Source organism: Naegleria gruberi (genome assembly GCF_000004985.1).
Source record: "Naegleria gruberi genomic scaffold NAEGRscaffold_33, whole genome shotgun sequence".
Lineage (NCBI taxonomy): Eukaryota > Heterolobosea > Eutetramitea > Acrasida > Naegleriidae > Naegleria > Naegleria gruberi.
In genome coordinates this window covers 317,797-340,080 of record NW_003163294.1, presented here as the reverse complement: position 1 = coordinate 340,080, position 22,284 = coordinate 317,797, and the positions used below count along the sequence as shown (strand labels likewise).

The 22,284-nt window shown below is 33.3% G+C and overlaps 11 protein-coding genes across 11 annotated transcripts; 6 read left to right on the top strand and 5 right to left on the bottom strand.

Annotated features, from left to right (window-relative positions):
• Positions 1-214: 214 nt before the first annotated feature.
• NAEGRDRAFT_80275 (sestrin) lies at positions 215-1,790 on the top strand. Its single transcript, XM_002675601.1, has one exon. The coding sequence runs from the start codon at positions 322-324 to the stop codon at positions 1,774-1,776; it is 1,455 nt and encodes a 484-aa protein (XP_002675647.1). The 5' UTR covers positions 215-321; the 3' UTR covers positions 1,777-1,790.
• A 370-nt stretch (positions 1,791-2,160) lies between these two features.
• Positions 2,161-3,309, bottom strand: NAEGRDRAFT_69303 (uncharacterized protein; the record flags this gene model as incomplete). The annotated part of the gene is made up of 4 exons (XM_002675515.1): positions 2,161-2,659; positions 2,703-2,925; positions 2,967-3,037; positions 3,083-3,309. The coding sequence occupies 4 exons, from the start codon at positions 3,307-3,309 to the stop codon at positions 2,161-2,163; spliced, it is 1,020 nt and encodes a 339-aa protein (XP_002675561.1).
• A 752-nt stretch (positions 3,310-4,061) lies between these two features.
• NAEGRDRAFT_69302 (uncharacterized protein) lies at positions 4,062-4,694 on the bottom strand (the record flags this gene model as incomplete). The annotated part of the gene is made up of 1 exon (XM_002675514.1): positions 4,062-4,694. The coding sequence occupies one exon, from the start codon at positions 4,692-4,694 to the stop codon at positions 4,062-4,064; it is 633 nt and encodes a 210-aa protein (XP_002675560.1).
• Positions 4,695-4,850: 156 nt separating this feature from the next.
• Positions 4,851-6,245, bottom strand: NAEGRDRAFT_50235 (uncharacterized protein; the record flags this gene model as incomplete). The annotated part of the gene is made up of 1 exon (XM_002675513.1): positions 4,851-6,245. One exon carries the CDS (start codon positions 6,243-6,245, stop codon positions 4,851-4,853), a length of 1,395 nt encoding a protein of 464 aa, XP_002675559.1.
• A 203-nt stretch (positions 6,246-6,448) lies between these two features.
• Positions 6,449-7,843, top strand: NAEGRDRAFT_50234 (uncharacterized protein; the record flags this gene model as incomplete). The annotated part of the gene is made up of 1 exon (XM_002675600.1): positions 6,449-7,843. One exon carries the CDS (start codon positions 6,449-6,451, stop codon positions 7,841-7,843), a length of 1,395 nt encoding a protein of 464 aa, XP_002675646.1.
• A 385-nt stretch (positions 7,844-8,228) lies between these two features.
• Positions 8,229-8,879, top strand: NAEGRDRAFT_69299 (uncharacterized protein; the record flags this gene model as incomplete). Its single annotated transcript, XM_002675599.1, has 1 exon — positions 8,229-8,879. One exon carries the CDS (start codon positions 8,229-8,231, stop codon positions 8,877-8,879), a length of 651 nt encoding a protein of 216 aa, XP_002675645.1.
• A 265-nt stretch (positions 8,880-9,144) lies between these two features.
• NAEGRDRAFT_44642 (uncharacterized protein) lies at positions 9,145-12,204 on the bottom strand (the record flags this gene model as incomplete). Its single annotated transcript, XM_002675512.1, has 1 exon — positions 9,145-12,204. The coding sequence occupies one exon, from the start codon at positions 12,202-12,204 to the stop codon at positions 9,145-9,147; it is 3,060 nt and encodes a 1,019-aa protein (XP_002675558.1).
• A 398-nt stretch (positions 12,205-12,602) lies between these two features.
• On the bottom strand, positions 12,603-14,039 carry NAEGRDRAFT_80274 (uncharacterized protein; the record flags this gene model as incomplete). Its single annotated transcript, XM_002675511.1, has 1 exon — positions 12,603-14,039. One exon carries the CDS (start codon positions 14,037-14,039, stop codon positions 12,630-12,632), a length of 1,410 nt encoding a protein of 469 aa, XP_002675557.1. The 3' UTR covers positions 12,603-12,629.
• A 621-nt stretch (positions 14,040-14,660) lies between these two features.
• Positions 14,661-16,253, top strand: NAEGRDRAFT_80273 (uncharacterized protein). The gene has a single exon (XM_002675598.1). It carries the CDS (start codon positions 14,783-14,785, stop codon positions 16,202-16,204), a length of 1,422 nt encoding a protein of 473 aa, XP_002675644.1. The 5' UTR covers positions 14,661-14,782; the 3' UTR covers positions 16,205-16,253.
• Positions 16,254-18,085: 1,832 nt separating this feature from the next.
• NAEGRDRAFT_69294 (uncharacterized protein) lies at positions 18,086-19,657 on the top strand (the record flags this gene model as incomplete). Its single annotated transcript, XM_002675597.1, has 1 exon — positions 18,086-19,657. The coding sequence occupies one exon, from the start codon at positions 18,086-18,088 to the stop codon at positions 19,655-19,657; it is 1,572 nt and encodes a 523-aa protein (XP_002675643.1).
• A 175-nt stretch (positions 19,658-19,832) lies between these two features.
• On the top strand, positions 19,833-21,867 carry NAEGRDRAFT_69293 (uncharacterized protein; the record flags this gene model as incomplete). Its single annotated transcript, XM_002675596.1, has 9 exons — positions 19,833-19,969; positions 20,035-20,114; positions 20,209-20,220; positions 20,281-20,419; positions 20,512-20,589; positions 20,633-20,915; positions 20,959-21,062; positions 21,114-21,260; positions 21,303-21,867. The coding sequence occupies 9 exons, from the start codon at positions 19,833-19,835 to the stop codon at positions 21,865-21,867; spliced, it is 1,545 nt and encodes a 514-aa protein (XP_002675642.1).
• Positions 21,868-22,284: the final 417 nt, after the last annotated feature.

Genomic DNA, 22,284 nt, shown 5'->3' with positions numbered 1-22,284 from the left:
CGAAGGATTGGAATTAATAATGTTATACAAATAATATTAAACCATGCTAAACTTTGGAAGGAACGAAATTATGCAGCGGATACAGGAGATGATGAAGATTCATTGAAGCCAAGTCTCTTCTTCCAAAGATATTCTCCTCTTATATCTAGATTTGCTTATGAGAGTCCTTTTGAGGATATTTCAACAACCTTTTTAAAATTAATTGAGGATTTAGATAAGAATTATGGTGTAAAATGTATTCAAAAAGTAGATTGCAATTCGGGACATTTGAGAGCAATTTCTCAATTCTTTTCACCACTTTCTTTCAAACCAATTTACAAAATGGCATCAGGTAGTGATCAATTCAATGATTTACATATCATTCAAGAACATTTCAAAACTATTTTCATTGATAATGGTGTGATTCCTCATCTTTCTCAAGCTCTTTTCACACACGCCCATTTTGCAGAGATTTACTACAAGTCATATAATTTTTTGATGAAATCAAACGGTCCTCTGCCATTAGATTGGAGATCTTACATTGCTATTTTGGCTGCATCAAGACATAGTTGTAAATATTTAGTGAGAAGACTTGAAGTAGAATTTTTACTAAATGGTGGAAATGAGGAGTGGTTGAAAGGAATCGAGTTTATTCCACAAAAGCTGAAAAAGTTATTGAAATTCAATTCACTACTTTGCCACATGCCATGGATGCTTAATGAAGATAGCATCTCTGAATTAGTAAGCAATAATGGTGTTGGAGAAAATGCATGGACTATGGCCGAGCTAGTTCATGCTGTAATAATAATGACTCATTTCCATGCACTGTCGGGATTCATTTATGGTATTGGTATTTTACCAGATGATGATGATACACCAATTGCAGATATTATCAGCTCTGTTACTGAAAGTGAGGAATCAAAACAAAGACAAAAGAATGAAACTCAAAGGCTTGTTGAAACATTAACAAGGACTGCTGATGATGACGATACACCAATAGACAAACATCAAAGAGAAAAAGCTTTTGAATGTACTGAAACTAATGACAACTCATCTAAAATTGTACCAAACCATTTATATAGTAATTATAACAACTTTGATTGCTTCTCAACGCCAAACTTTGCATCAGTTACTTTCTGGGAAGCTCAAAAACAGGATATGATGAAAGGAGCCACAAAGAAATCAGATAGTGAGGGTCTGATACCAAGTGCAGGACATACCTTTATAAGCTCTAACACATCTGGTGTTTACAAACGAAACTCTAACAATAGAGAACGCTCACTTAAACTTAAAAAGTACAAACATAACAAGTATGACTTTACTTACAAAGATTTTGATGTAAAGAATAAGGAATATGAAACTACTTCTATTCATGATTTCAATTGGGAAGAAAATGCATTCTCTTTATTGAGTAGATTTTACTATGGTGCTGCTGATTTATTAGATACTGAGTTTGAGTTTATTTATAACATGACAGATAATAGATGTTATGATATCAAGGATGTAGATACGACTTCATTCAGAGCTGCTATATGGTGTTATGTTCACAGACTATTTGGTGTGTCTCATGATGATTTCAATTATGAAAAGGTCAACAAGCTTCTTAATATTGATCTTAAAAAGTACATCAAGACTGTTGTTTGCTATCCAGAAAGATGTACCAAGGAGCAATTTGTAAATACTGGTGTGAAATTAAGAACGAGGGAAAAAATTCACATTTGTTTATTAGCAATCGAAGCAAGAAAGCAAGTTGAGATAATCTATGGATTAAGGTCAATTAATAATTTCATGCAATAAAATTTATATTGTACAATAAAATGGGCTTAGTCAGTTTCAGTAGATTCTTCACTATCCTTTCTCTTCTTCCATTGAGCATATACTGAAACACCAAAAACAATACCTAGAGAAACAACCGAAACAAAACCACCAGCAATAGATAACAAGACAACTGCAACAATCTCAATTTCAGATGTCACTGCAGTTTCGCCCGAGGAACAAACCCATTTATCCAAAGTTGCTTGTGCTTTAGATTTAACATTATTTGGTAATGGAACAAAGCTTGCAGCAGTAATAATTGTATCAACATTTCCACTATATAAATAAGAGAAATATCTGTACAAGACTTGAGCCAAGCTACATCTATTAAAAATGTTAATAAATGAAATATCATCTCACAACTACTTACTCTTCAATTGATGAACTCTTATAAATAAGATATGAATAACCAGAGATTGGATATGAATTTTGACCTGGAGCATCTACAATTGTTGCAGAGAATTTAGAATCGAATGCATCTTGAAAATCTGTCATGGCATTCTTACAAGTTGTTTCAGAAGCATCAACTGGAGTTCCATACTTGTTAATAATAGTTGCTGATGTGAATGAAAATACAGCAGAAGGTGTATTATATGCAATAGTATATGGAGTTTGGTACAAGTAATTTGAAATACCAGATGTACCTTTTTGTTTTGAGATATTATCTGATGCTTCACTTGGCCATGTTAAAATACTTTGCACACCAGGTGTCCATGAAACTCCAGTACTTGAAGCAAATGCAGCCAATGCAGATGTGAAAAGTTCAGTAGTACCTGAACTGTCAGATCTCACAACTCTTTTAATTTTGGCATCTGGCAAAGTAATTGAAGGATTTAATGCAGCAATTGAAGCATCATTCCATTTACTTTAATTGTAAACTAAATCAAAAACAGTAAAAAAATACCTACGTCACACGAGCAGCAAAAATGTCAACAATTACTTGTCTATTTAAGGTTAAAGAAGAAATTCCAGGTAAATTGAAAACAACTAAAACGTTTACACCAATAAATGGAAGTAATTGTAAACCTGGATTAGCAGCATATTGAGCATCGGTTGGAATTAATTCACCAGCTGCATAATCGAAAGGTGTTGATGTATAATTGATCAAGTTCAATAAACCAGTACCACTACCTATTCGAAAGTATTAGAAATTGAAATGTGACAATATTTACCTGTAGCATTGTAATTCATTTCAATGTTATTTGAAAAATGTTTAATAAAGAATGATTGACCACATCCTTTGCTATAAAGTTTCGAATATTAGAAAAAGAAAGAAACTGATACGTACTGAACTTCTTCTGCAAAGGTTCCTCCACCTCCAATCACTTCCATATTATTAGCAGGAAATGCTCCATAAACAACATTCATTGATTGTAGTAGCACAATACTCGCAATGATAATTAACAGTAAACATGAAGTAGATTCGGATAATCTTCGAAGGCTACTCGATAATGAAACATTAAATTGTTGGTGTGTTGATGATGAATGTGCTGGCAGGTGATGATGTGGGTGCATTTTTTTATGTGTAGTGAATTTTGTCTTTTCCTCCCAATTTATCTTGTTGTGTTCGTTCACTTTCTCTTTTAGGAATGGATGATTGTGGTTGGGATTGGTTCACCCTCAAATAATTATCCAATTAACAGTAAATAATCATCGTGGAATTTTTTTACTCAAAGACTTATTGTGAACGTATTATAATGAAAGGCAACAACATTCATGGAGGTTGTTTAAATTTTTCAAACACACGTGTGAATGTCGTCGTTTAAGGTTTTCTTCTTGTTCATGGTGAGTCTCTAATATTTATGGCTTGGGGAATAGTGTACTAAGGATGAGTGTCAATATATTCGTAATAGGAGTTTGTCAAATTAATTCTATTCTCTCATCTTGCTTTTCCGATAATACTGTTAGAAACTTTTATTCTCCTCTTATCAAATAAGTAAATACAAGTCATCACTTTTGTAGTTAATTTCTTCCAATTTCTCAATTTCTACAAAATTACTAGGGAATCTGAGTATGTTTGGCAAGTATTGGGATTGAGTAATTATCTCTTGATAGTAAAACTGAATAAATATCTTTATTAATACGGTTTAACTCAAATTCTCCAACATTTAAACGAACAGGTTTCGTCTAATCACCTTCTACAAAAAATTCCACTAATTTCACACTAATCCACATTGCAAATTTTTGAATTCCCTTCTGTTGGGACAATTCAAAAAATAATTTATGAACTTTACACAGTTGATTGAGCCAACACTCTCTTTTCTTTATTACTCAATCTTGAAAACCTCCATGTCCTCAATAAGAAAATTCATTCCACCAAAATACTGTTTCCCTGGTGGTAATCTACCTTCAGGAAGAATATTTTCTTCTGTTTGGCCATGTGAACTGGATAGTGTCTGATGGTTGGCATTGTCACCAATCCAGAAAGAGAAAGAAAAAGCAAAAAGATAGCTTGAAGAATATCGATGCAATGCATGTTCCAATCTCGAAGGCAACAATCTGAAAACGTACAATTTTTCGCCACCAAATTGAAAAGTAAAGGAATCATTATCCCTCACAGAGTCAGATGAACAATTCAATGCTACGTTGATATTCTGACTTGTGTATCCTCCAAATAACTCTCCCCTTTGTGCCTTGACAATAATTACAAGTTTTGGTTGATTGTCGCATCGAGAATGAAAATCAGAAAGTGAAAATCCATCTCTACTCGATCTGAATAATAATTTTGTACTTGAGTGAATATTTAATTCACCCTTGAATAGTGAAAGATATTGCGAATAGTTGATTAGTTTACTTTCCAACTTGGCAAACTTGGCAGTGGTCCTATAAAAATTAGTTAAAACTCTAGATCCGATGTGATGATCAAGTTTTAGGATGGTTTTCTCCTCATCTTGTTCCATTTTTTTATTGTAATGTTATTGATCTTTTAAAATAAATTAGTTGAGACAAGTTCCATACCCACTTGAAACTTTCATTGTCGCATGAGAAAGTTTTGCAGCAGAATAAGGCGAATAATATTATTATATTAAATATCAATTTAATGAATAGAGTAAGGTTTATTTTTTAGTCTTTTTCTTTTTTCTTTTTGAATCCGAATGAATATTTGGATCCCATGCATCGGTTTCTACTCTCTTTTTCAGATTCCTCTTTAGTTCTCTTTGTTGTTTTTGTTCCTTTTCAAATTGTTTTTCCAAGGAAGGATGACGAACAACTCTTCTTTCACTACTTGATGTTTTGGCCTTGTGTATAAATGAATTATTAATTTCTGGCCATAATTCATCATCTTCCTCTTTCTTTTCGTCATCATCTTGATAATCTAATTGTTGGCTATCTCTTCTATATTGAATTGGAGTCATAGTTCTACTCTTGAATATTTCTGAGAGGCCGAAACTAATTGAGGGTAAACTCTTTCGGGATTGAATTAATGATTCAGTTTGACTATTACTATTGAGATGAGTTGGAAGGGATTGAGGGGAATATTGGGAATTATTAAGGGAATATTGAGATGATGATGGTGAAGTTATTGGTGAATTGAATATTGTACAGGAAGGAGTATATGGTGATGGATGAGGAGATTGTGGAATAATATTTGAGTGTGGAGTTTGTGAGTGTTGAGTTTCATCTGGCATGAGAATTTCTCTTGGAGGTGTCATTGATGTTTTTTTAGAGTTTGGAGGTAAATCCAATGTGCAATCATTGTTGGTTTTCTTCTCTGATGAGTTGAAACTGTTAGTAGTAGGAGTGGTGGAATTATTGATTACATTAGGAGTTGATGAGGTTGAAGAGAAGATTTCCTTACTAGAATTTGAGGAAGATGGTGAGGAATTGGAGGGGTATTGATTTGATGATGAGGTTTTTGAGTTGTTAAATGTTTGTTGAGGAATTATAATGTTTGGTGGAAGTGTTGTGAATTGATCATCTTCATGATCAGATGGTAATTGATTAGCTTCTGCCAGTACTTCTTCAAGCTCTGGTCTATCTAATCCTCCCATTTCATGCGTGATATCATCGTGCATTCTATTAGAATTGGATTCTTCTTCTTCATGTTGTGTGATAGTATTATCATCTTGGGAAGGTGTCTTTGGTGTATTTAAACCAGTCACAACCACAACATCATCATCATCAAGGTCTAACTGATGTGCTGGAGAGAGTTGGACAATTTCTTCTTCTTCATCATCATCAATTAAAATTGGTTTTATCATAGAATCACCCTCCTCATCATTAGTTTCCACATTGTCAACTTCCTCTTCATCACTCTCATATTCTTCTTCTTCCTCTTCATCATTTCTTACATTTGTAGCTTCTTCCTCTTCATCGGATACAATAATACTATCATCAAGTGACGACTCCGAAGAGCAATCGCTACTCTCATCACTTATTTCTACAGAATTGTAGTTTTTCTTCTTGTTTTTTGCAACAACGTTAGCAGAACGTGTTGAATAACGGGCCATCACTGAATGGGACAATTTTTTTTAATAATTTTTGGTTGAAGCATAAAAGCTTGTGTTGATAGAGTTCGAATGCTGGATGGAAAAACAAAATAACTTGTTCCATCACATACATTCTGTTTTGGCGCCAATATTTTGAAAAGAATTAAAAAATGTTTAGAAATGGAAGACCAACAACTTCTTCAAGGGTAATTTCGGAGCAAGAGATGAGAATTCAAAAGTTCCCTTCATCATCGGTGGAGTTTGAACAAAGGAATTTCGAGTTTAATAATTCTAGTAAGGCAATGAGGGGTTCAAGTAATTCTTTATCATCTAGGGAGGATTCAAGCAAGCTTCCTGTTCAGAAGCAATCTAAGGATGAACAATTAAATTTTCATTATATTGGAGAGGAAGATGAAGAGAATGATGAGAAGGAATCTCTTTCTTTCATGTTGGATGAAGATGAGGATATGGAAGTAATGTCTGTAAATGATCAAGCACAGTCTTTAAATGAGCTTGGTTCAACTTCTAGTAGTAGGAATAGCTTTTCTTCAGCAAAATCAAATCATGAATTAACTTTGTCAAGAGATTCGATGCCTCTCAAAAAACAAAGAGAAAGAGATTTAAGAGATTCAATTTCAAGTAACCAATCGATTGGAGGAAAGAGTGGTAATAGCTCACATGAATCGTTAAAGTCAAGTCCGAGGTATGTGGAAAAACAGGGTTCAACCAGACCAGCAAGAATTGCAGAATATATTAAGAGGTTCAGAACAGCACCACCCACAAAAAGGACTGAACGGAAGGGTCTGGACGATCTTGACAATTTAGGTAAATTGGATACAAATATTATTTTGGATGAAATATTACCATCTAGGAAGAAAAAGGCATCTAATTTCAAACAGGGTGATAATTCTATTAAAGAATCAATCGATTCCATAGATGCAATTGATTTTGATATTAAAGAAATTAGTAGAATGGCTCTAGAAAGTACTGAAGTTAAGAATTTGGATTCAATAATCTCAAACTCAGTTTCTACTGAAAAAAGCAATATTTTGATAGATTCAGGCGATGATCATCTTGATGAAATGTTTAGACAGAGTGTTCTGTCACGTTTGCAATCAATAGGTCTACACGAATCATATCTCAATCCAAATAGTTATGAAATAATAGGGGATGAAAAAAATGATGTATTTAACAAAGTTGAGGAGCTTATGAAAGAAAGAAACCTTGTTGAACAAATGTTAATTAGAGATAACATGCTAACAAAACAGGGTATGGAAAACAAACCTTTAACATCCTCCATTGCAGGTTTGTCGGAAATGCCAGTTACTCAGTCATTAGAATCACTGGATGAATTACCATTCGAAAGCAAGCAAATTCAATTCATTGATGAAGAAGAAATCGAAACGAAACTTGGACTTGAAAAATCAAGCTGTTCAATATCTTCCTACAAAGAAAACTCTTCTAACTTGCAAGAGGATTTTCTAGTGACAATAGACATTAACGATGATGACAACGAATTGTTCATGAATGATTATATTTGTCAGAATCTTAAACTCAAAATAGATCAATTACGACAACAACTCTCAGAAGTTGAAAGAAAGTACTCATTATTGGAATAACTTGGAAATTCATTAGAGTTTTTTTAATTTTACAAAAAAAATGCAAACAGAGATTTTTATTCCTGACATTTGCCTAATAGTTATGGAATTGATCGGAGGAAACGAGGCCTTCAGTTTACGAATTATTTCTAAATCTTGGCTAGAAGCTAGTAAACATTTTCACCAGATTGAATTATCATTGTTCAGAGATTTTCCTAAATTCTGTAAAATTACCGAGAACAGATTGATGGAGCATGTTTCCAAGTTGGCTGTAATGGAAAATATAAAGTTAGAAGGCTTTAGAAAATTTATTCAAAATCCTCATTTGAAAAATTTGAAAGAATTGCATTTGACGAATTTGAGTAGGTTTGAAGGATTTATGGATGAGGAAAATAGTTACGAAGATATGAGTCTTGGGGATGAGATTGGGCTGATTGCTAATTGTGAAACATTTTCCAATTTGGAAATTTTGGCGATTTCTTCACACAAGTTGGGCAATGCAGGTCTGTCAGATATTTTTAACAGCCCATTTTTGAAAAAACTCAAAACCCTTACTTTGTCTAATAATGAGTTTAATAATTTTGGAATTGCTAGTTTAGGGACATTCAACTTATGTAATTTAAGTGAATTAACATTGGATTTTGAACATGTAAAAACAGAAGACATTCAACTAATGTGCAGGAACCAGCTTTTTTCTAATTTGAGAAAGCTTGTCCTTAAAATTTGGATACAAGAACAGGATTTTTCAAATATACTTACTAATTCTGTCTGGGTAAATTTGAAAGAATTGGAATTCTCTTGTTATAGAATTGAAGATAGGGATAAAGTCTTGAATATCAAATGCACTCTTCAACTGGAAAAGTTAAAAATCCATGCTTCGAACTTGGAAGTATGTAGAGCATTAGTCAACAATAAGACTATTTCTAGGTCTTTGAAATATCTGGATGTAGGAGGAATTAACGGGTACCATGACAACCCAAAAGATAAGAGAAACGTTGCCGAGATTAAGGCATCTATAGAAACATTTATTTTCATGTTTAATGATTTTGTCTTTTAGAATTATTTATACATAATGAACAACATGTCTCTCCGAATGGTGATTATGTTTATTCGAAACGATTAAGTCATCTCCAAATAAAATTGGAAATATCTAAAGGTATTGAAAGTAAAGCAACACCAATCAGATTTTACAAGTTAGTGAAATGGATTTGAGGAAATCTATTGTAAGATGGGTTTAATAATTTAAATGGAAATTTATCTAAGTAGTTGTCTTATTCATTATTTTGAATTCGTTTAGGTGAGATACAATCAACACCATGAGATTAAAAATCATGAATAACTTCTTCATCGAATCGGTTAAGAATTTCTTGATTGTCTGCCAATTCTTTTTGTACTTTCTTTCTCATATAAAAGACTGGACAATCTCTATTTGTACAAAGAACATCAGAGTGCAAACTACCTTGGCATCTTTGGCAGTGAGTCCAAACTCTACTGTAAATATCTTCATAGTGGTTTCTCTTATTGATGGCAGATTCATAAATTTTTGGAGCTACACCTTTTTGAGAACAATCAGAACAAATTGTTGTACCACCATTCTTTGGAAGAACAACTTTACATCCAAGACATCTTAATTGCTTTTGAGCAAACTTCATAATACCTCCTTTGGAAGGTGTTGGTACTGCAATTTGTCTGGTGTGATCACCACTAAAGAGTGATTGTGTGTTATCAATAATAGGTTGGAAAATTTGTTCGAGAGGTTTCTTAATTTGATGTTCCAAGTAATATTGTGCATCGATTGGAATACTATTTTCTAAAACCCAGATAGGATCTTCACTCTTTTCATAAGCTTTAGCACCTTTGTGAGCTTTAACTATAACATATGGAATTCTGTCACCGACACGAGGTGCAGTTAAAGGATCTCTCTTACTCATTCTTTCTGCAAGCTCAACGTGAGATTGTTTAGCTTTGTATTTATCACTCTTCTTGACTAGAGCTTTTGTAATAACCAGCATACTGATATCCATTCTGTTCATCAACAGATCAGAAATTACTGATTTGGCATAATTTACAGCAGATTCAATACTCCTCTTAATCAAAATTAAATGGAGGCAAGTATTTACAAGGTTTCTCACCAAGGCACAGTTGTCTCTTCTGACTGTGACAATACCCTTAGCGTCCATCTTATCGAACTTTTCTGGTTTTGTCCACAACAAACCAGCATATCTCTTCTTGGACAAAAGTAAATATGGATAATAAACTTTTTCAAATTCAAGTTTGATGGGTTTGACAAAAGTCTTTGAAATTTCTTGAGAAGCATGAAGACCAAGTTCCATCGCTTTCCTGATATCCTTTGTACCAAACTTTACCATGACAGAGTCTGTGTCACCATAAATAACAACAGCATTAGTTTCATAACCATTCTTAATAGTATAATTTTCTTCAACCATTTCCTTTGTGTGTTGAATCATTTCTCTACCAAAAGAAGTTACAGATTGTGAAATTTCAAGACAAGGAAGCATACCGACTTGGGCACCAGTGAAACCGTACACAGAGTTGGCACTGATCTTCAAGGCAAGCTGTCTACCATTCATAACAGCCTTTTCAAGAGGATCGGTTGCCTTGTCCATATCCTTTTTAGCTTGTTTTCTTGCCTGTAAGAGTTCTTCTAAAACAAGTGGAAGTAAACCTTGTTGAACTTCTCTCTTGATAAAATAGTCACCACTAGGAGTTTTTACATATTGATCTTCACTCAATTTGGCCAAATCTTCTTTCTTTAAGAGGGTAGTATAACATAAATTGTGAGCAATCATAATGGATGGATACAGAGAAGCAAAGTCAAGAGTTGTGATTGGAATGTCATAATAGCCAGTTTTTGGTGACAAAACGAAACCACCTTCATAAGTCTCTTCTGATGTTTCACCTTCTTCATCAAGTGATTCCTTCTTTCCACTTTTAGAAATAGTTGGCATTAAATATTCTTCCTTCTTAGCTTTTCTCAACAATTGAGAAATAACCTTAATTTGCTGACCTCTCTTTAAAATAAAAGAAACTGGAATGCCAGTAACACGAGCCATTTCAATATAATTAATAATAATCAACAATTTCTCCAAAAGTCTAATTGGAAGGAAAGCATCTTTAAGACAGTATGAAGCTAATCTTCTTCTATCTTCATCACTACCCTCATGAAGTGTAGAAATAATAGAGTGGTGAACTTCTTCTTTTTGATCACCAAGGAAATGAGCTGATACCGAGTTCAAAGTGTATGAGGAAAGTTTGTGGTCTCTTTGAATTGCTTGCATAACGTCGAGTTGGATTCTACCTTCAATATTAATATCCTTACTTTCTCTGGTACCGTATGCTTTTGAAGAAAAGGTACTATTTTTCATTTGAGATCTCTTACCAGCAATACGACCAAGGAATGGGAAGGAACCAGACTTTAAAGCTTTGGCTCTGTTAATTAAATAAGGTAAGTCAAAGTTAATAACGTTGTAACCTGTAATAATATCAGGATCGATACCAATAACGAAATTTCTCCAAGTTTCTAACATTTCTTTTTCAGTCTTGAAACAATGGATTTCTACACCAACTATTGGTGCACAATCTCCTAAACACAAAATATTCTTGATGAGTGGTTCTGATTTACCTTGAACAGTAACATAATTGGAAATAACAATTACAGGATCTGATTCAGCTTGAGGAAAGTGACCATCTTTACCTTTACATTCAATATCAAATGAAAGAGTTCTGAGAGGTGCAATCTTGTGCCAGCCTTCTTCTGTTGGGGCATGACTTATTAAATCTTCATATGAAATATCAACTTCAATTTGAGCATGACTAGTCTTATCATTTTCATTTCTCCACTTGTATGTACCTGCTGGAAGCTCTACCCAATTAGCACCAAAAATATTCGAATCAATCATGCAACGTAAAACAAACAGAACGTTACTTTCATATGTGAGGAATTTTCTAAACCCAATACCAGGAACGTTAAAACCCTTTTCAAGGAATTCTCTAATGTGAGGAACCATAGGAGGGATACTAGCTTCAATTCTTAAAAATGATTTTTTGGTATCAAATGCATAATGCATCAAACTCTTCTTCTTTTCAATACTAACATTCACAACATATTCGTCAACTTTACCTGCCTTCTTGATACCTCGTTCGGACATTCTAGCATTCAAAAATTGTGCAAAGTTTCTACATTGATCAGGATTGAAATTTTCTGGTTGTTCAATATAAAAGTAAGGTGTATAACCTCTGACGTGACATGCCACAGAGAACCCTTCTTCAGTAACACCATACAAACGAACAATAGGTACGTTGCCTGATGCAGGTCCTGGATAGCCTGGTTTTTGTTCGGCTAATGTATAATCGGCATCCATTTGTTGGAAAGCAATTGATGCTGTGCCTTTTACATAGAGTGAATCCTTGCTGAGGTGTGGTCTTGACCAGTTTGCATATTTTGGTGCTACAGGTTTATACTTTTTTAAATCTTCTAATGATCCTTGTGTAAGTTGTGTATTCACAATATCATCATCATCATATTCGTCTTCTTCCATATTTTCAGTTTCCATTATATTTTCATCGTCTTCAATATCTTCGTTGGCTTCCTCTTCATCAAAATCAGAAGGTGTTCCTTTCGAAATAACCGATTCATGTTCTTTCTGTCTATTCTTCTTTTGATCTTGTGATGACTGTGTAGTTGGTTTTCTCTTCATTTTTTTGTGTTTGTTTTTAAAAATTTAACGATTCTTTTGATTGTTGGAAGTGTAAATTGGCTGGAAAAAAGGAATAAGCTTTTTTATTGCTATCGTTCTTGATTGTTGATAGAGGTTAAACGATGAAGAATATAATTACAAGTTTCACCACTCTTGCCGTTCATGACAGCAACACTATTTCTATCAAATGGTGTGCTCTCCAAGTTAATAATGACAACTGGGACATTTCTTGCAGCCACCAACTTTGGTAATTGATTAACTGGTGAAACCAACAATCTTGTTCCCATAATAATCATCAAATCACATTCTCTACATTGTTGCCTTGCTTCAATTAATTTGCTATCTTGTAATTCTTCACCGAATGAGATTGTATTTGGTTTCAAAACACCTCCACATTTGCATGTTACCAGTTCATCTGGCAAAGATTTTCCTTCTAAGACACAATCCTTGACTTGACTGTAAATCTTCTCTGGATCTTCGACCAATGTACGACATTTGGTACAAACAACTCCTCTGGAGCTGCCATGAATTTCAATAACTTTGTCATCTGAAAGTCCAGCTTTTTGATGCATGCCATCAATATTTTGAGTGATAACTTTCAACAACTTTCCTTTCTCCTTGAGTTGAGCGAACAAGTGATGAGAGCCATTTGGTTCTGCCTTGGAAATTTGTTCCTTCAAGAACGCATGCATCTCAAAGTAATCGTCTCTTATCTTTTTTTTAGAAAGAATATTCTGGTAGGTCATTTCATCTTGATTCCACTTTTCCCAAATATTTTGCAATTGACTATTGCCACTGTTTCTAAAGGCAGAAATTCCACTTTCAACAGAAATACCTGCTCCTGTCAATCCCAAAATTTTAGATGAATTTTGAATGAGTTCAATAATCTTTTCTAAAGCGTTATCTCCATAAAGTGTGTTTGGTCTTTCTTCAATTTCCAAAATCAAATCAAATTCAAGACAATCAGCTTCTGTACGAGTAAAGAAATCAGCATGAACATTTGGATCACTATCGTAACAATCCTTCAATGTTGAAATGTTTTCTATTCTATTACATTGAATTCTTGAATTTCCAAGTGGATCTTCAATAATCAATTTGAACCAATCAGGAACATAATCTACATTGTTAACAATTTCAGAAAATACACCAATCTTTGGCAAGAGTTGACTTTGAATACTAGATGGCATATCATCAATTGAATATTTGATAGCAAGTAACAAATCCCGAACAGTTGTAAACTTTGAATTACCCTTCGGCATCTCAATAGAAAACAATGGACACAAAATAGTGAGAACCGAACTATCTGTTCTCAACACCAATCTATTCATCAAATCGGAGAATACTTTTGATGGAAATTCTTCCTTCTCCTTTTCAAAGATAATTTGTAAAATAATTCCCTTGTTATAATATTCTTCATTTTGCAAGGCTTCTAAATAATCAAAGTGATCAGAAGTTGGAACAATATCAAAGGGAAGCTCTGCTTTTTCAAAGTCTTTCATTTTTTTCTTTTGTTTTTTATTGATTTCCAGTTTGAATGCAATTTTAAAATAGCACCATTTGTGAACTTTGAAATTGCACTAACTCTGCAATCTTTAATAATTTGTTCACAAAAAAGGAGGAAACTCAATTTTTTGGACCCTTATTAATTTCGAAGGTCAATAACAAATGTTCACACCCAATACTAAAGAGGAGCCAAATACTAATCATCATCTTCTTCGAGGGAATGTGAATTTCAAAATCATGTTAAACGCCTTACAGACAATGATGTGCCTTATTCAATATGTTCTCTCTTTAAAAATAAAAACAGCACCCCAATGTTCAATGTTCTTTTAATATTTCCTATTTTGATTTAAAGTCTCTTTCAATTTGTAAAAAAGAATCAAACTCCTTTCGAATGCAAAACGTGTTGAAGACATTTCAATCCAATCAAATTAAAGATAACATCGATTATTATCATTATGCACAATTGACGAGTATTCACTCTATTTATATTTATGCTCAACATTCACTCGGTTATCGAACCAATTAGAGAGAGGACATCTCTTCCGCCATGCAATCTCAATCGAGATTAAAGTTTGGCAAATATCCATCTAGAGATAAATCAAACTAAAAAATCAAATCAACACTCAATCTCACTGCCAAGCTCAATTTTTTTCGGTTATTTTACAAAATACAACAAGCACTCAAACACTCAAACCACCACTCTGGAGGAAGTAAGGAATAAGAAGAGGATCTTGTAAATATGTTGATATCAACAACCCAGAAGAATGAGAATGGTGCATTGACTCATGAAATTCATCAAAATAATCATGATGAATTATCACAAGTTGGTGGTGGTGATATTGTAAATAACAACTCAAATGTTACAAGTCAAAATCCACCCTTGTGGAATAACCCAATTCTCTACTTGATTAACATTCATATTCTTGTTTGTTTACATGCATTCTCGTGGTGGGCTTTATCTCAAAGTGTTGATCATCCTCTTCGTAAACATATCATTACTCAGCCGTTGTCTTTCATTCATAAAACAATTACAACAATTCCAGAGACTATAATGATTCCTACTATTAATAATCACAACATTTCTGTTATAATTTCAGAGTATTTTCCTTCTGATGAAACTGTAATTTGTACTTCATTTCTGGCTGGTCCATTATTTGGTTTTGTAATCATTCCAATGATTGACTATTTTTACAATGGAAAGGAGTACGTCTATATGAATCAAGAACATGATAAGAAGGAAATTGACTCACAAACAAGAGACTATAGTACCCTGTATAGAATGGTTCCAATCATTTATACGATTTCATTAACTTGTTTGTTTTTCTATTCTTTGAGTAGAGTTCACTTGTTGACTGCTGAACAATTTCTCATGCATTCAATTTCATTGGGTGTTGCTTTGGGTCAATCAGGAGCAGTTTCTCATGATTTACTTCATAAGAGAACCTTCATTGAGAATTTATGTGCTAGGATTATTTTAATTTTCCATGGTTATTTACATTTCCCTCTGGAACATGTTTATTCTCATCATAAGAAAGCAGCAACTCCTCAAGATGCTGCCACTGCAAGATTTGGAGAAAATCTTTACAATTTTGCTGTGAGATCTTGTATTGGTGGATATATGAATGCTTGGCACATTGATACTGAGCATAGAGAAAGAAGGAGAAGAAGATTTAACACAACACTTCCAAGTTTACTCTTCTCAGAAATGTTCTGGAGTACTGTTTCATTGGTATTGTTTGCCTCGTTTGTATTTTACAAGTTTGGTACTTTGGGTTTGAGTTCCTACTTGCTTACTGCATTGATTGCCATTATTCTTATTGAATGTGTGAATTATATTGAACATTATGGATTGAAGAGAAAATTGAGGGATGATGGTGAGTATGAACCAGTGAATGAAACTCATAGCTTTGATGCCTTGTTTAGAATGAGTAGTTATGCCTATTTCAATATTGTTTTCCATGCAGATCATCATTTCTATGCAACCAGAGAATATTACAAATTGAGAGTTTATGAGAAATCTCCAAAACTACCATTCGGCTATTCAACCATGATTTTAATCTCTTTCATTCCACCATTGTATTTCAGTCTTATGAATCCAATTGTTTTTGAATTTTATAGAGATAGGGGTGTAGATTATGAAAAGTTATTGAATCAAGAATAATTGTGTAAAGTATGTAAATATTAAATAACAATGTAAATAGATTGAAATTAAATTTTATAAATACACTCATTCTTCGTTTTGATCATCACTTTGCTCATCCTCATTTCGTAATTCGAGTTCTTCATCATCATCTTCATCAGCGCCTTGGAGGATTCTGATTTCATCTCTATCTTCTCCAATGTGTTTTTCATTTGAAGGAAGGAAGAAGATAGCCAATGCAAATGGCCACAAATTCAACAAGGCATGACTAGCCAAGAATAAGAAGGATGTAAGCTTTCCAAGAGAATATGAAATAACTGATGTTGCAATAGCAATAAAGAGCACAAAAAGTGTGACACCATAAATAACCTTAAATTTGGAAGAATACTTTGTTGGAAGGTCACCCATCATTCCAACACCTCTAATAATATAATATAAAAGTTGTAAAATATATAGAGCTAATAAGAATATTATAGCTGCGGTAATATAATTGTGGTATGTCAATTCTTCAAATGAGTAAACTGTATCAAATTGCTTGTTAAGACTGACCATAATGAATGAAACAGTTGTAAGAATCCACAATGAGGTAATTAAAATACCCTTTGGGAAATAGAATGTAAATACACTACGATTCTCTTCCTTTGTATAAATGGAATGAGCAAATACCAAAAAGCTGAACAAAATAAGTGAAATATATGTAACTCTAAAGACAATATTAATCAAACTGAATAGCCAGATATCAGAAATATATTGCAGGACATAAACAGGGTCTAAAACAGTTTTAGAATTGAAATCAAATACTACTTACTATTATAGAGAACCAAGAATCCCAAAATGAGAGCAATCCACTTTTGTTCAGTGTGCCATACAGAGAATGGTTGCTTGAATCTAGTAAATCCAACAAAGAGAGCATATATAAGAATGTTAAAGAATAAGAAGACATATCTAAAAGCTATTCAAGTTAGTTGATGTGTTTTGATCATTAATATACATACCAATTTCAAATTTGACAAAACTATCATTCATACTCATATAACTGAAATATAATTTTGGAACGAAGAAATCCAATTCAGCTTGCTTCTTTTGATTTTTGATGGAAATTCTTGTTTCATATTTTGGATATGCAACATAAGGTAATTGGAAGAGAGTAACAGGTTGACAAGTTTGTTGGCCTTGACGACAAATTAATTCTCTCTTGTGAATCTTTGTTGTTGTTGGTGTAAGATCATGTTTTTTTCCTTGTGAATCTGTTCCGGTTAATGTAACTTCCAATTCCAAAATGTCTTCAAATCCGATCGAATTAATTAAACTTTCATTTGGATAGAAAGTCATGGTAAAAATCACTTCATCATTAAAAACAGAGAGATCATCAAAAAATCCAATAAGTGGTTTATCACCATCTAAAACTTCTTTAAAAACTGATGGTTCAAGATTCAATGGTTTATCATCAACAATTTCAACAGCAGGTGGTCCAAATATGCCTCCGATCGCAAGAACACCAAACACACCAGCTAAAACAAGATACAGAAAAATAATTGTCCACATCGGGGACACCTCAAAGCACAGACGCTTTTTCTCAGGTTGCATTTTTTTAGATTTTGTTTTAGAAGCCTCTTTGCATCATTTTAATAGATTTGTTACATCATCAATTTAATAATTAATTTAAATAACAATATTATTCTGTGTTTTGATGTAGTTATTATCAAACATAATATTCTTTTAAATTTTCATCATTTCGATTTACGGATTTTGGATTCCATTTCATAGAAGATTTTTTCGTTCGCCAATTAAGCTACTTTTTACTCTTAAAACACAAACCTGGTTAGTCGCCCCTTAGATCCCTGTACAAAGGCTGTAAAATAATTGTGAGAATGACGCGCTGGGTGTTTACGCCACAAAAAAATGGCCTTCACTCCTTCTTCATCACTTAAAGGGAAGTCTGGAGGTTGTTTTTCCATACTACTCTTTCTACAGTTTGTTATTTATTCAATAAGCCTTATTGTTGCAGGTCAAGAAGCAACAAGTTGTACATTTAAAGATACCTATATGGAAAAATCTTATCCTTTAAGTAGGGAGATGCCAGTCAGATATGATTTTAATAGTTTAAAGTTTTCTCTCCTTTTTTCACTTCCCGACAATTCAATGCTGAAAGGAAACATATCACTGAATCAGATTTCCTTAAAATCAAAGTGTACACTTCCTATCCTCCCTAAACCCTTCCGTGAAATAGCTTTCTATTCATTAAACTTGACTCAGATCGATCTCAATCAGAATTCTTTAAGCTTGGAAATTGGTGTGGAGTCACATGTTCCCACCTTCTTCAACTTGGATCCGTATTCGTATTGGATAGCTCTCTATAATGCACAAGATAATTCATGTAAATATCCTGGGACTTTTTCACAGAAAGGAACTCGTTTCACAACCACTATTGATCTTTATGACTCCTTCATATTTGGAGTATTTGTATTTAAAGACGTACAAAACGTTAAGTTTGATAGATCTGTTTCGATACACTACCCAAGAAGCATTTCTTTTATGTGTACCAACAATATCAAATCTGTATTATATACCTTCCCAAAGGCTGCTTACGTTGCGCCAACCTTATCTCCCTTTATATCTGTTGGTAGATACTATGTATCATATAGCGACATACCAGAGGGCTATTACATTTTAGCAAGATTCCAAGTTTCATTATTCAACCAACCTCTGAATTTGACAGAAGCAACAATTGATATTGGATTCAATAGAGCGAAATATGATTTCGATATAAGCAACAACTTAATTGAGATGTCGTTTGAGTCACTTACATGCATGTTCCTTATAGAAGGAAAGATTCACCAACTTGAATCACGATTTAATGATGAAACAACCTCCTTGACATGTCTATTCAATCAAGAATACAATGTCGATCATGACATGTTTATAGCAGTCAAGTCAGCCTACATTCCTACTATTTCCTCTTCAATGATTCCAGCCTTATTAGAAGGAAACACTGCTGAAAGGATTAACTTATCTAAAGGTGGATCAAAGGCTTTCAAAATACTTATTCCAAGAGGATACAGGCTATTGATACAAGTTAATTTTCCTGACACAACATTACTAACAGATGGATTGCCAATTTATCTTGCAACAGATACTATTCCAAGTAACCAACATTATTCTAAAGTGTTTGTGTCTTCTGGTTACTATAACAATGATGAACTTAGATCAATATGGTGCTATATTCTTGTAGAAAATCCCCAGTATGATACCTGTATTATAACACTCACTCCATCTTTGGAGTTTGCTGACGCCATGCCATTTGTTAACAGTAATACTTTAACTATTTTATTTGCTGTTTTGAGTGGGGTGTTGTGTTCCACTCTTATTCCATTGTTATGTGCGCTCTTTATAATTATTAGAAGAAATGAAAGAATGAAACTCCAAATGCACATTGAAGAAAATCTATCTGGATATGGATGCTCTCGTCCTTAAACAATCCCTTTTTAATTTGTTTTAATTATTTGTAAAATAAACAGATTAATAAGACCACAAAATCAGAGTTTCAAATCACACAAAGAACACAATACAAAAGTTAATTCATAGTGAACTCTTCACAAAATCTTTATTTTGAGGTGTCGACCTCTAATTTCACATAATTAGAAAAAAAATGTACAGTGACGAGTTAGATCACAGTGACCATCATCACAGAGATGGATCGAATTCTGGCATGACCTCCTCACCAAAGAGAAGTTTCCTCATCTATTGGTTGATTGGTTCTGTCACAATTCTTGTCTTGTCCATAATGTATGTATTATCCACAATCATTATATTCTCTAATTGATCCATTAATTGTTAATTGATACAAATAGTTTGAATATTGTTCTTATTGGTCTACAATTTAAATCGGGATCATCTGTTGACACTACTCAAAAACCAAGGAATATTATTTGTAAGTTTGTGAATAATGATAATTCATTGTGATTGAACTGTTTAATGATCATTTTCAATAATAATTATAATAATACTATCTATTTATCTGATAGTCATGATTGGAGGTTAGTACTAACTACTTTTTCATTATCCATCACAATACTATTAATTTATTCTACTATCAGATGGTTTCGGTCCTGCTGCCCAAAGTTTTGCTCGATACATGATGAAGAATTCAGCATCTAAAATCACAACACTTGCATTGGACAAGTATTTGGTTGGGTCTTCAAAAACTTACTCATCCTCCTCTGATGTCACTGATAGGTAAGTATAGACCTACTAATGCTCATGTGTGTATTGTGGAAAAATTCTGTGGATATTTATTGAATCTTCTTCTTATTGAAATGATTGAATAGTGCTGCTGGAGCAACTGCATTCTCATGTGCACAAAAGACCTACAATAATGCAATTGGAGTTGATAAGAATAAGAAACCGTAAGTTTATTGATTTGATCAATTGGAATTGAATTGGAATTAGATGTGGAACATTGTTGGAAGCTGCTATTAAGAAGGGAATGGTTACTGGACTTGTAGCTACTAATCCTGTGACAGATGCTACTCCAGCTGCATTTTCTGCACACGTTGATCATAGAAACAAACAAGATACCATTGCCTTCCAACAAATTAAACAGTTATCTGACATTTTTGGAACCTCTACTAAGAAATATGGTGTTGATTTATTGATGGGAGGTGGCAGAGCATACTTTTTACCAAAGGAATCAGATGGAAGTCAAAGAAAAGATTCAACAGACGTCATTTCTGTGAGTTTTCAAAAATCTTTAAATAATTTAATAATTTTCATAGACAGCCAAAGATCTTGGATATCAATATGTTGAAAATAGAAATGAATTGAGCAAGATTGAAAAATTACCAATTCTTGGATTATTTGCTTTGGAAGAAATGAAATAGTATGTGTTATTTAATGATTTCTTTTCTCATTAAAAGTTGGAAATTAATAGTAATATTGATAGAGATGATGAAGAAATTGAAAAGGAACCAACTCTTACAGAAATGACCAAGAAGGCACTCCAACTTATTACAAAGGAAAGCACTGAAAAGAATCGTGGTTTCTTCCTCATGGTCGAAGGATCAAGAATTGACCATTGGTATGTTATTCAACTCTCAATATTTACTAATAATTCATAAAGTGCCCATGCCAATGATATTTCCTGTCAGTGGCAAGAAGTTACCGAATATAATGAAGCATTCCAATATGTAATGGATTATATTAAGGAAAATCCAGATACCTTAGTTGTTTCAACTGCTGATCATGAAACTGGAGGTGTAACAATTAATAGAGATGTCGATTATGTTAACCAATATATTTTCTACACTGAAAAGATTAGAGCAGTTACCAAGTCAACTGAATATATTGCCTCTAAAATTACTAACACTACTGACTTTGCTCAAGTTGCCTCAATTTTGAATACATATGGTATTCCAGATCTTACAATGGATGAATTTAACATTATGCAAACAATTAGAACACCATTCTTATTTGCCATTGATGAAGTCATTAATAGAAGAGCTAGAATTGGATTTACCACTCGTGGTCACACTGCAGTCGATGTGAATGTTTACAGTTATGGACCTTCTTCAACTCTCTTCAATGGAAATCAAGAAAATACTGATATCGGTCAGAAAATTGCCACCCTATTAGGCTTAGATTTGAATTCCATCACAGAACAAGTCAACACCTACATGAATAAATAATTCTATCTTTAATTTCGAATTACCACCAAAATTGAGTTACCGTTACAATTTTAGATTTAAAAAAATATTTTAAAATAAAAAAATGGTTAGATTTGAAGACGTGAGTGATGAGAAGAAGATTAAACCATCAACTTCTTCATCCACAACAATGAACAAATCGAACACTCCAGATGTTATAACATCTTCATCATCCGCATCGATACAACCATCAGTAACCTTACAATTTAATTTTGGTCAAATTCCATTGTGTTTACTCTTGGTGTTTGGAATGATTTTTCATACGATTGTTGCCTTTCATCACGACTTGAATCAATTCCCAATATTACCTTCTCTCTTCTCCGTATTGGCTAGCCAGCAGATCTATTTGGTCTGGATTTGGTACATTGCTATTTCCCTTCATGTTATCGAGTCTATTGT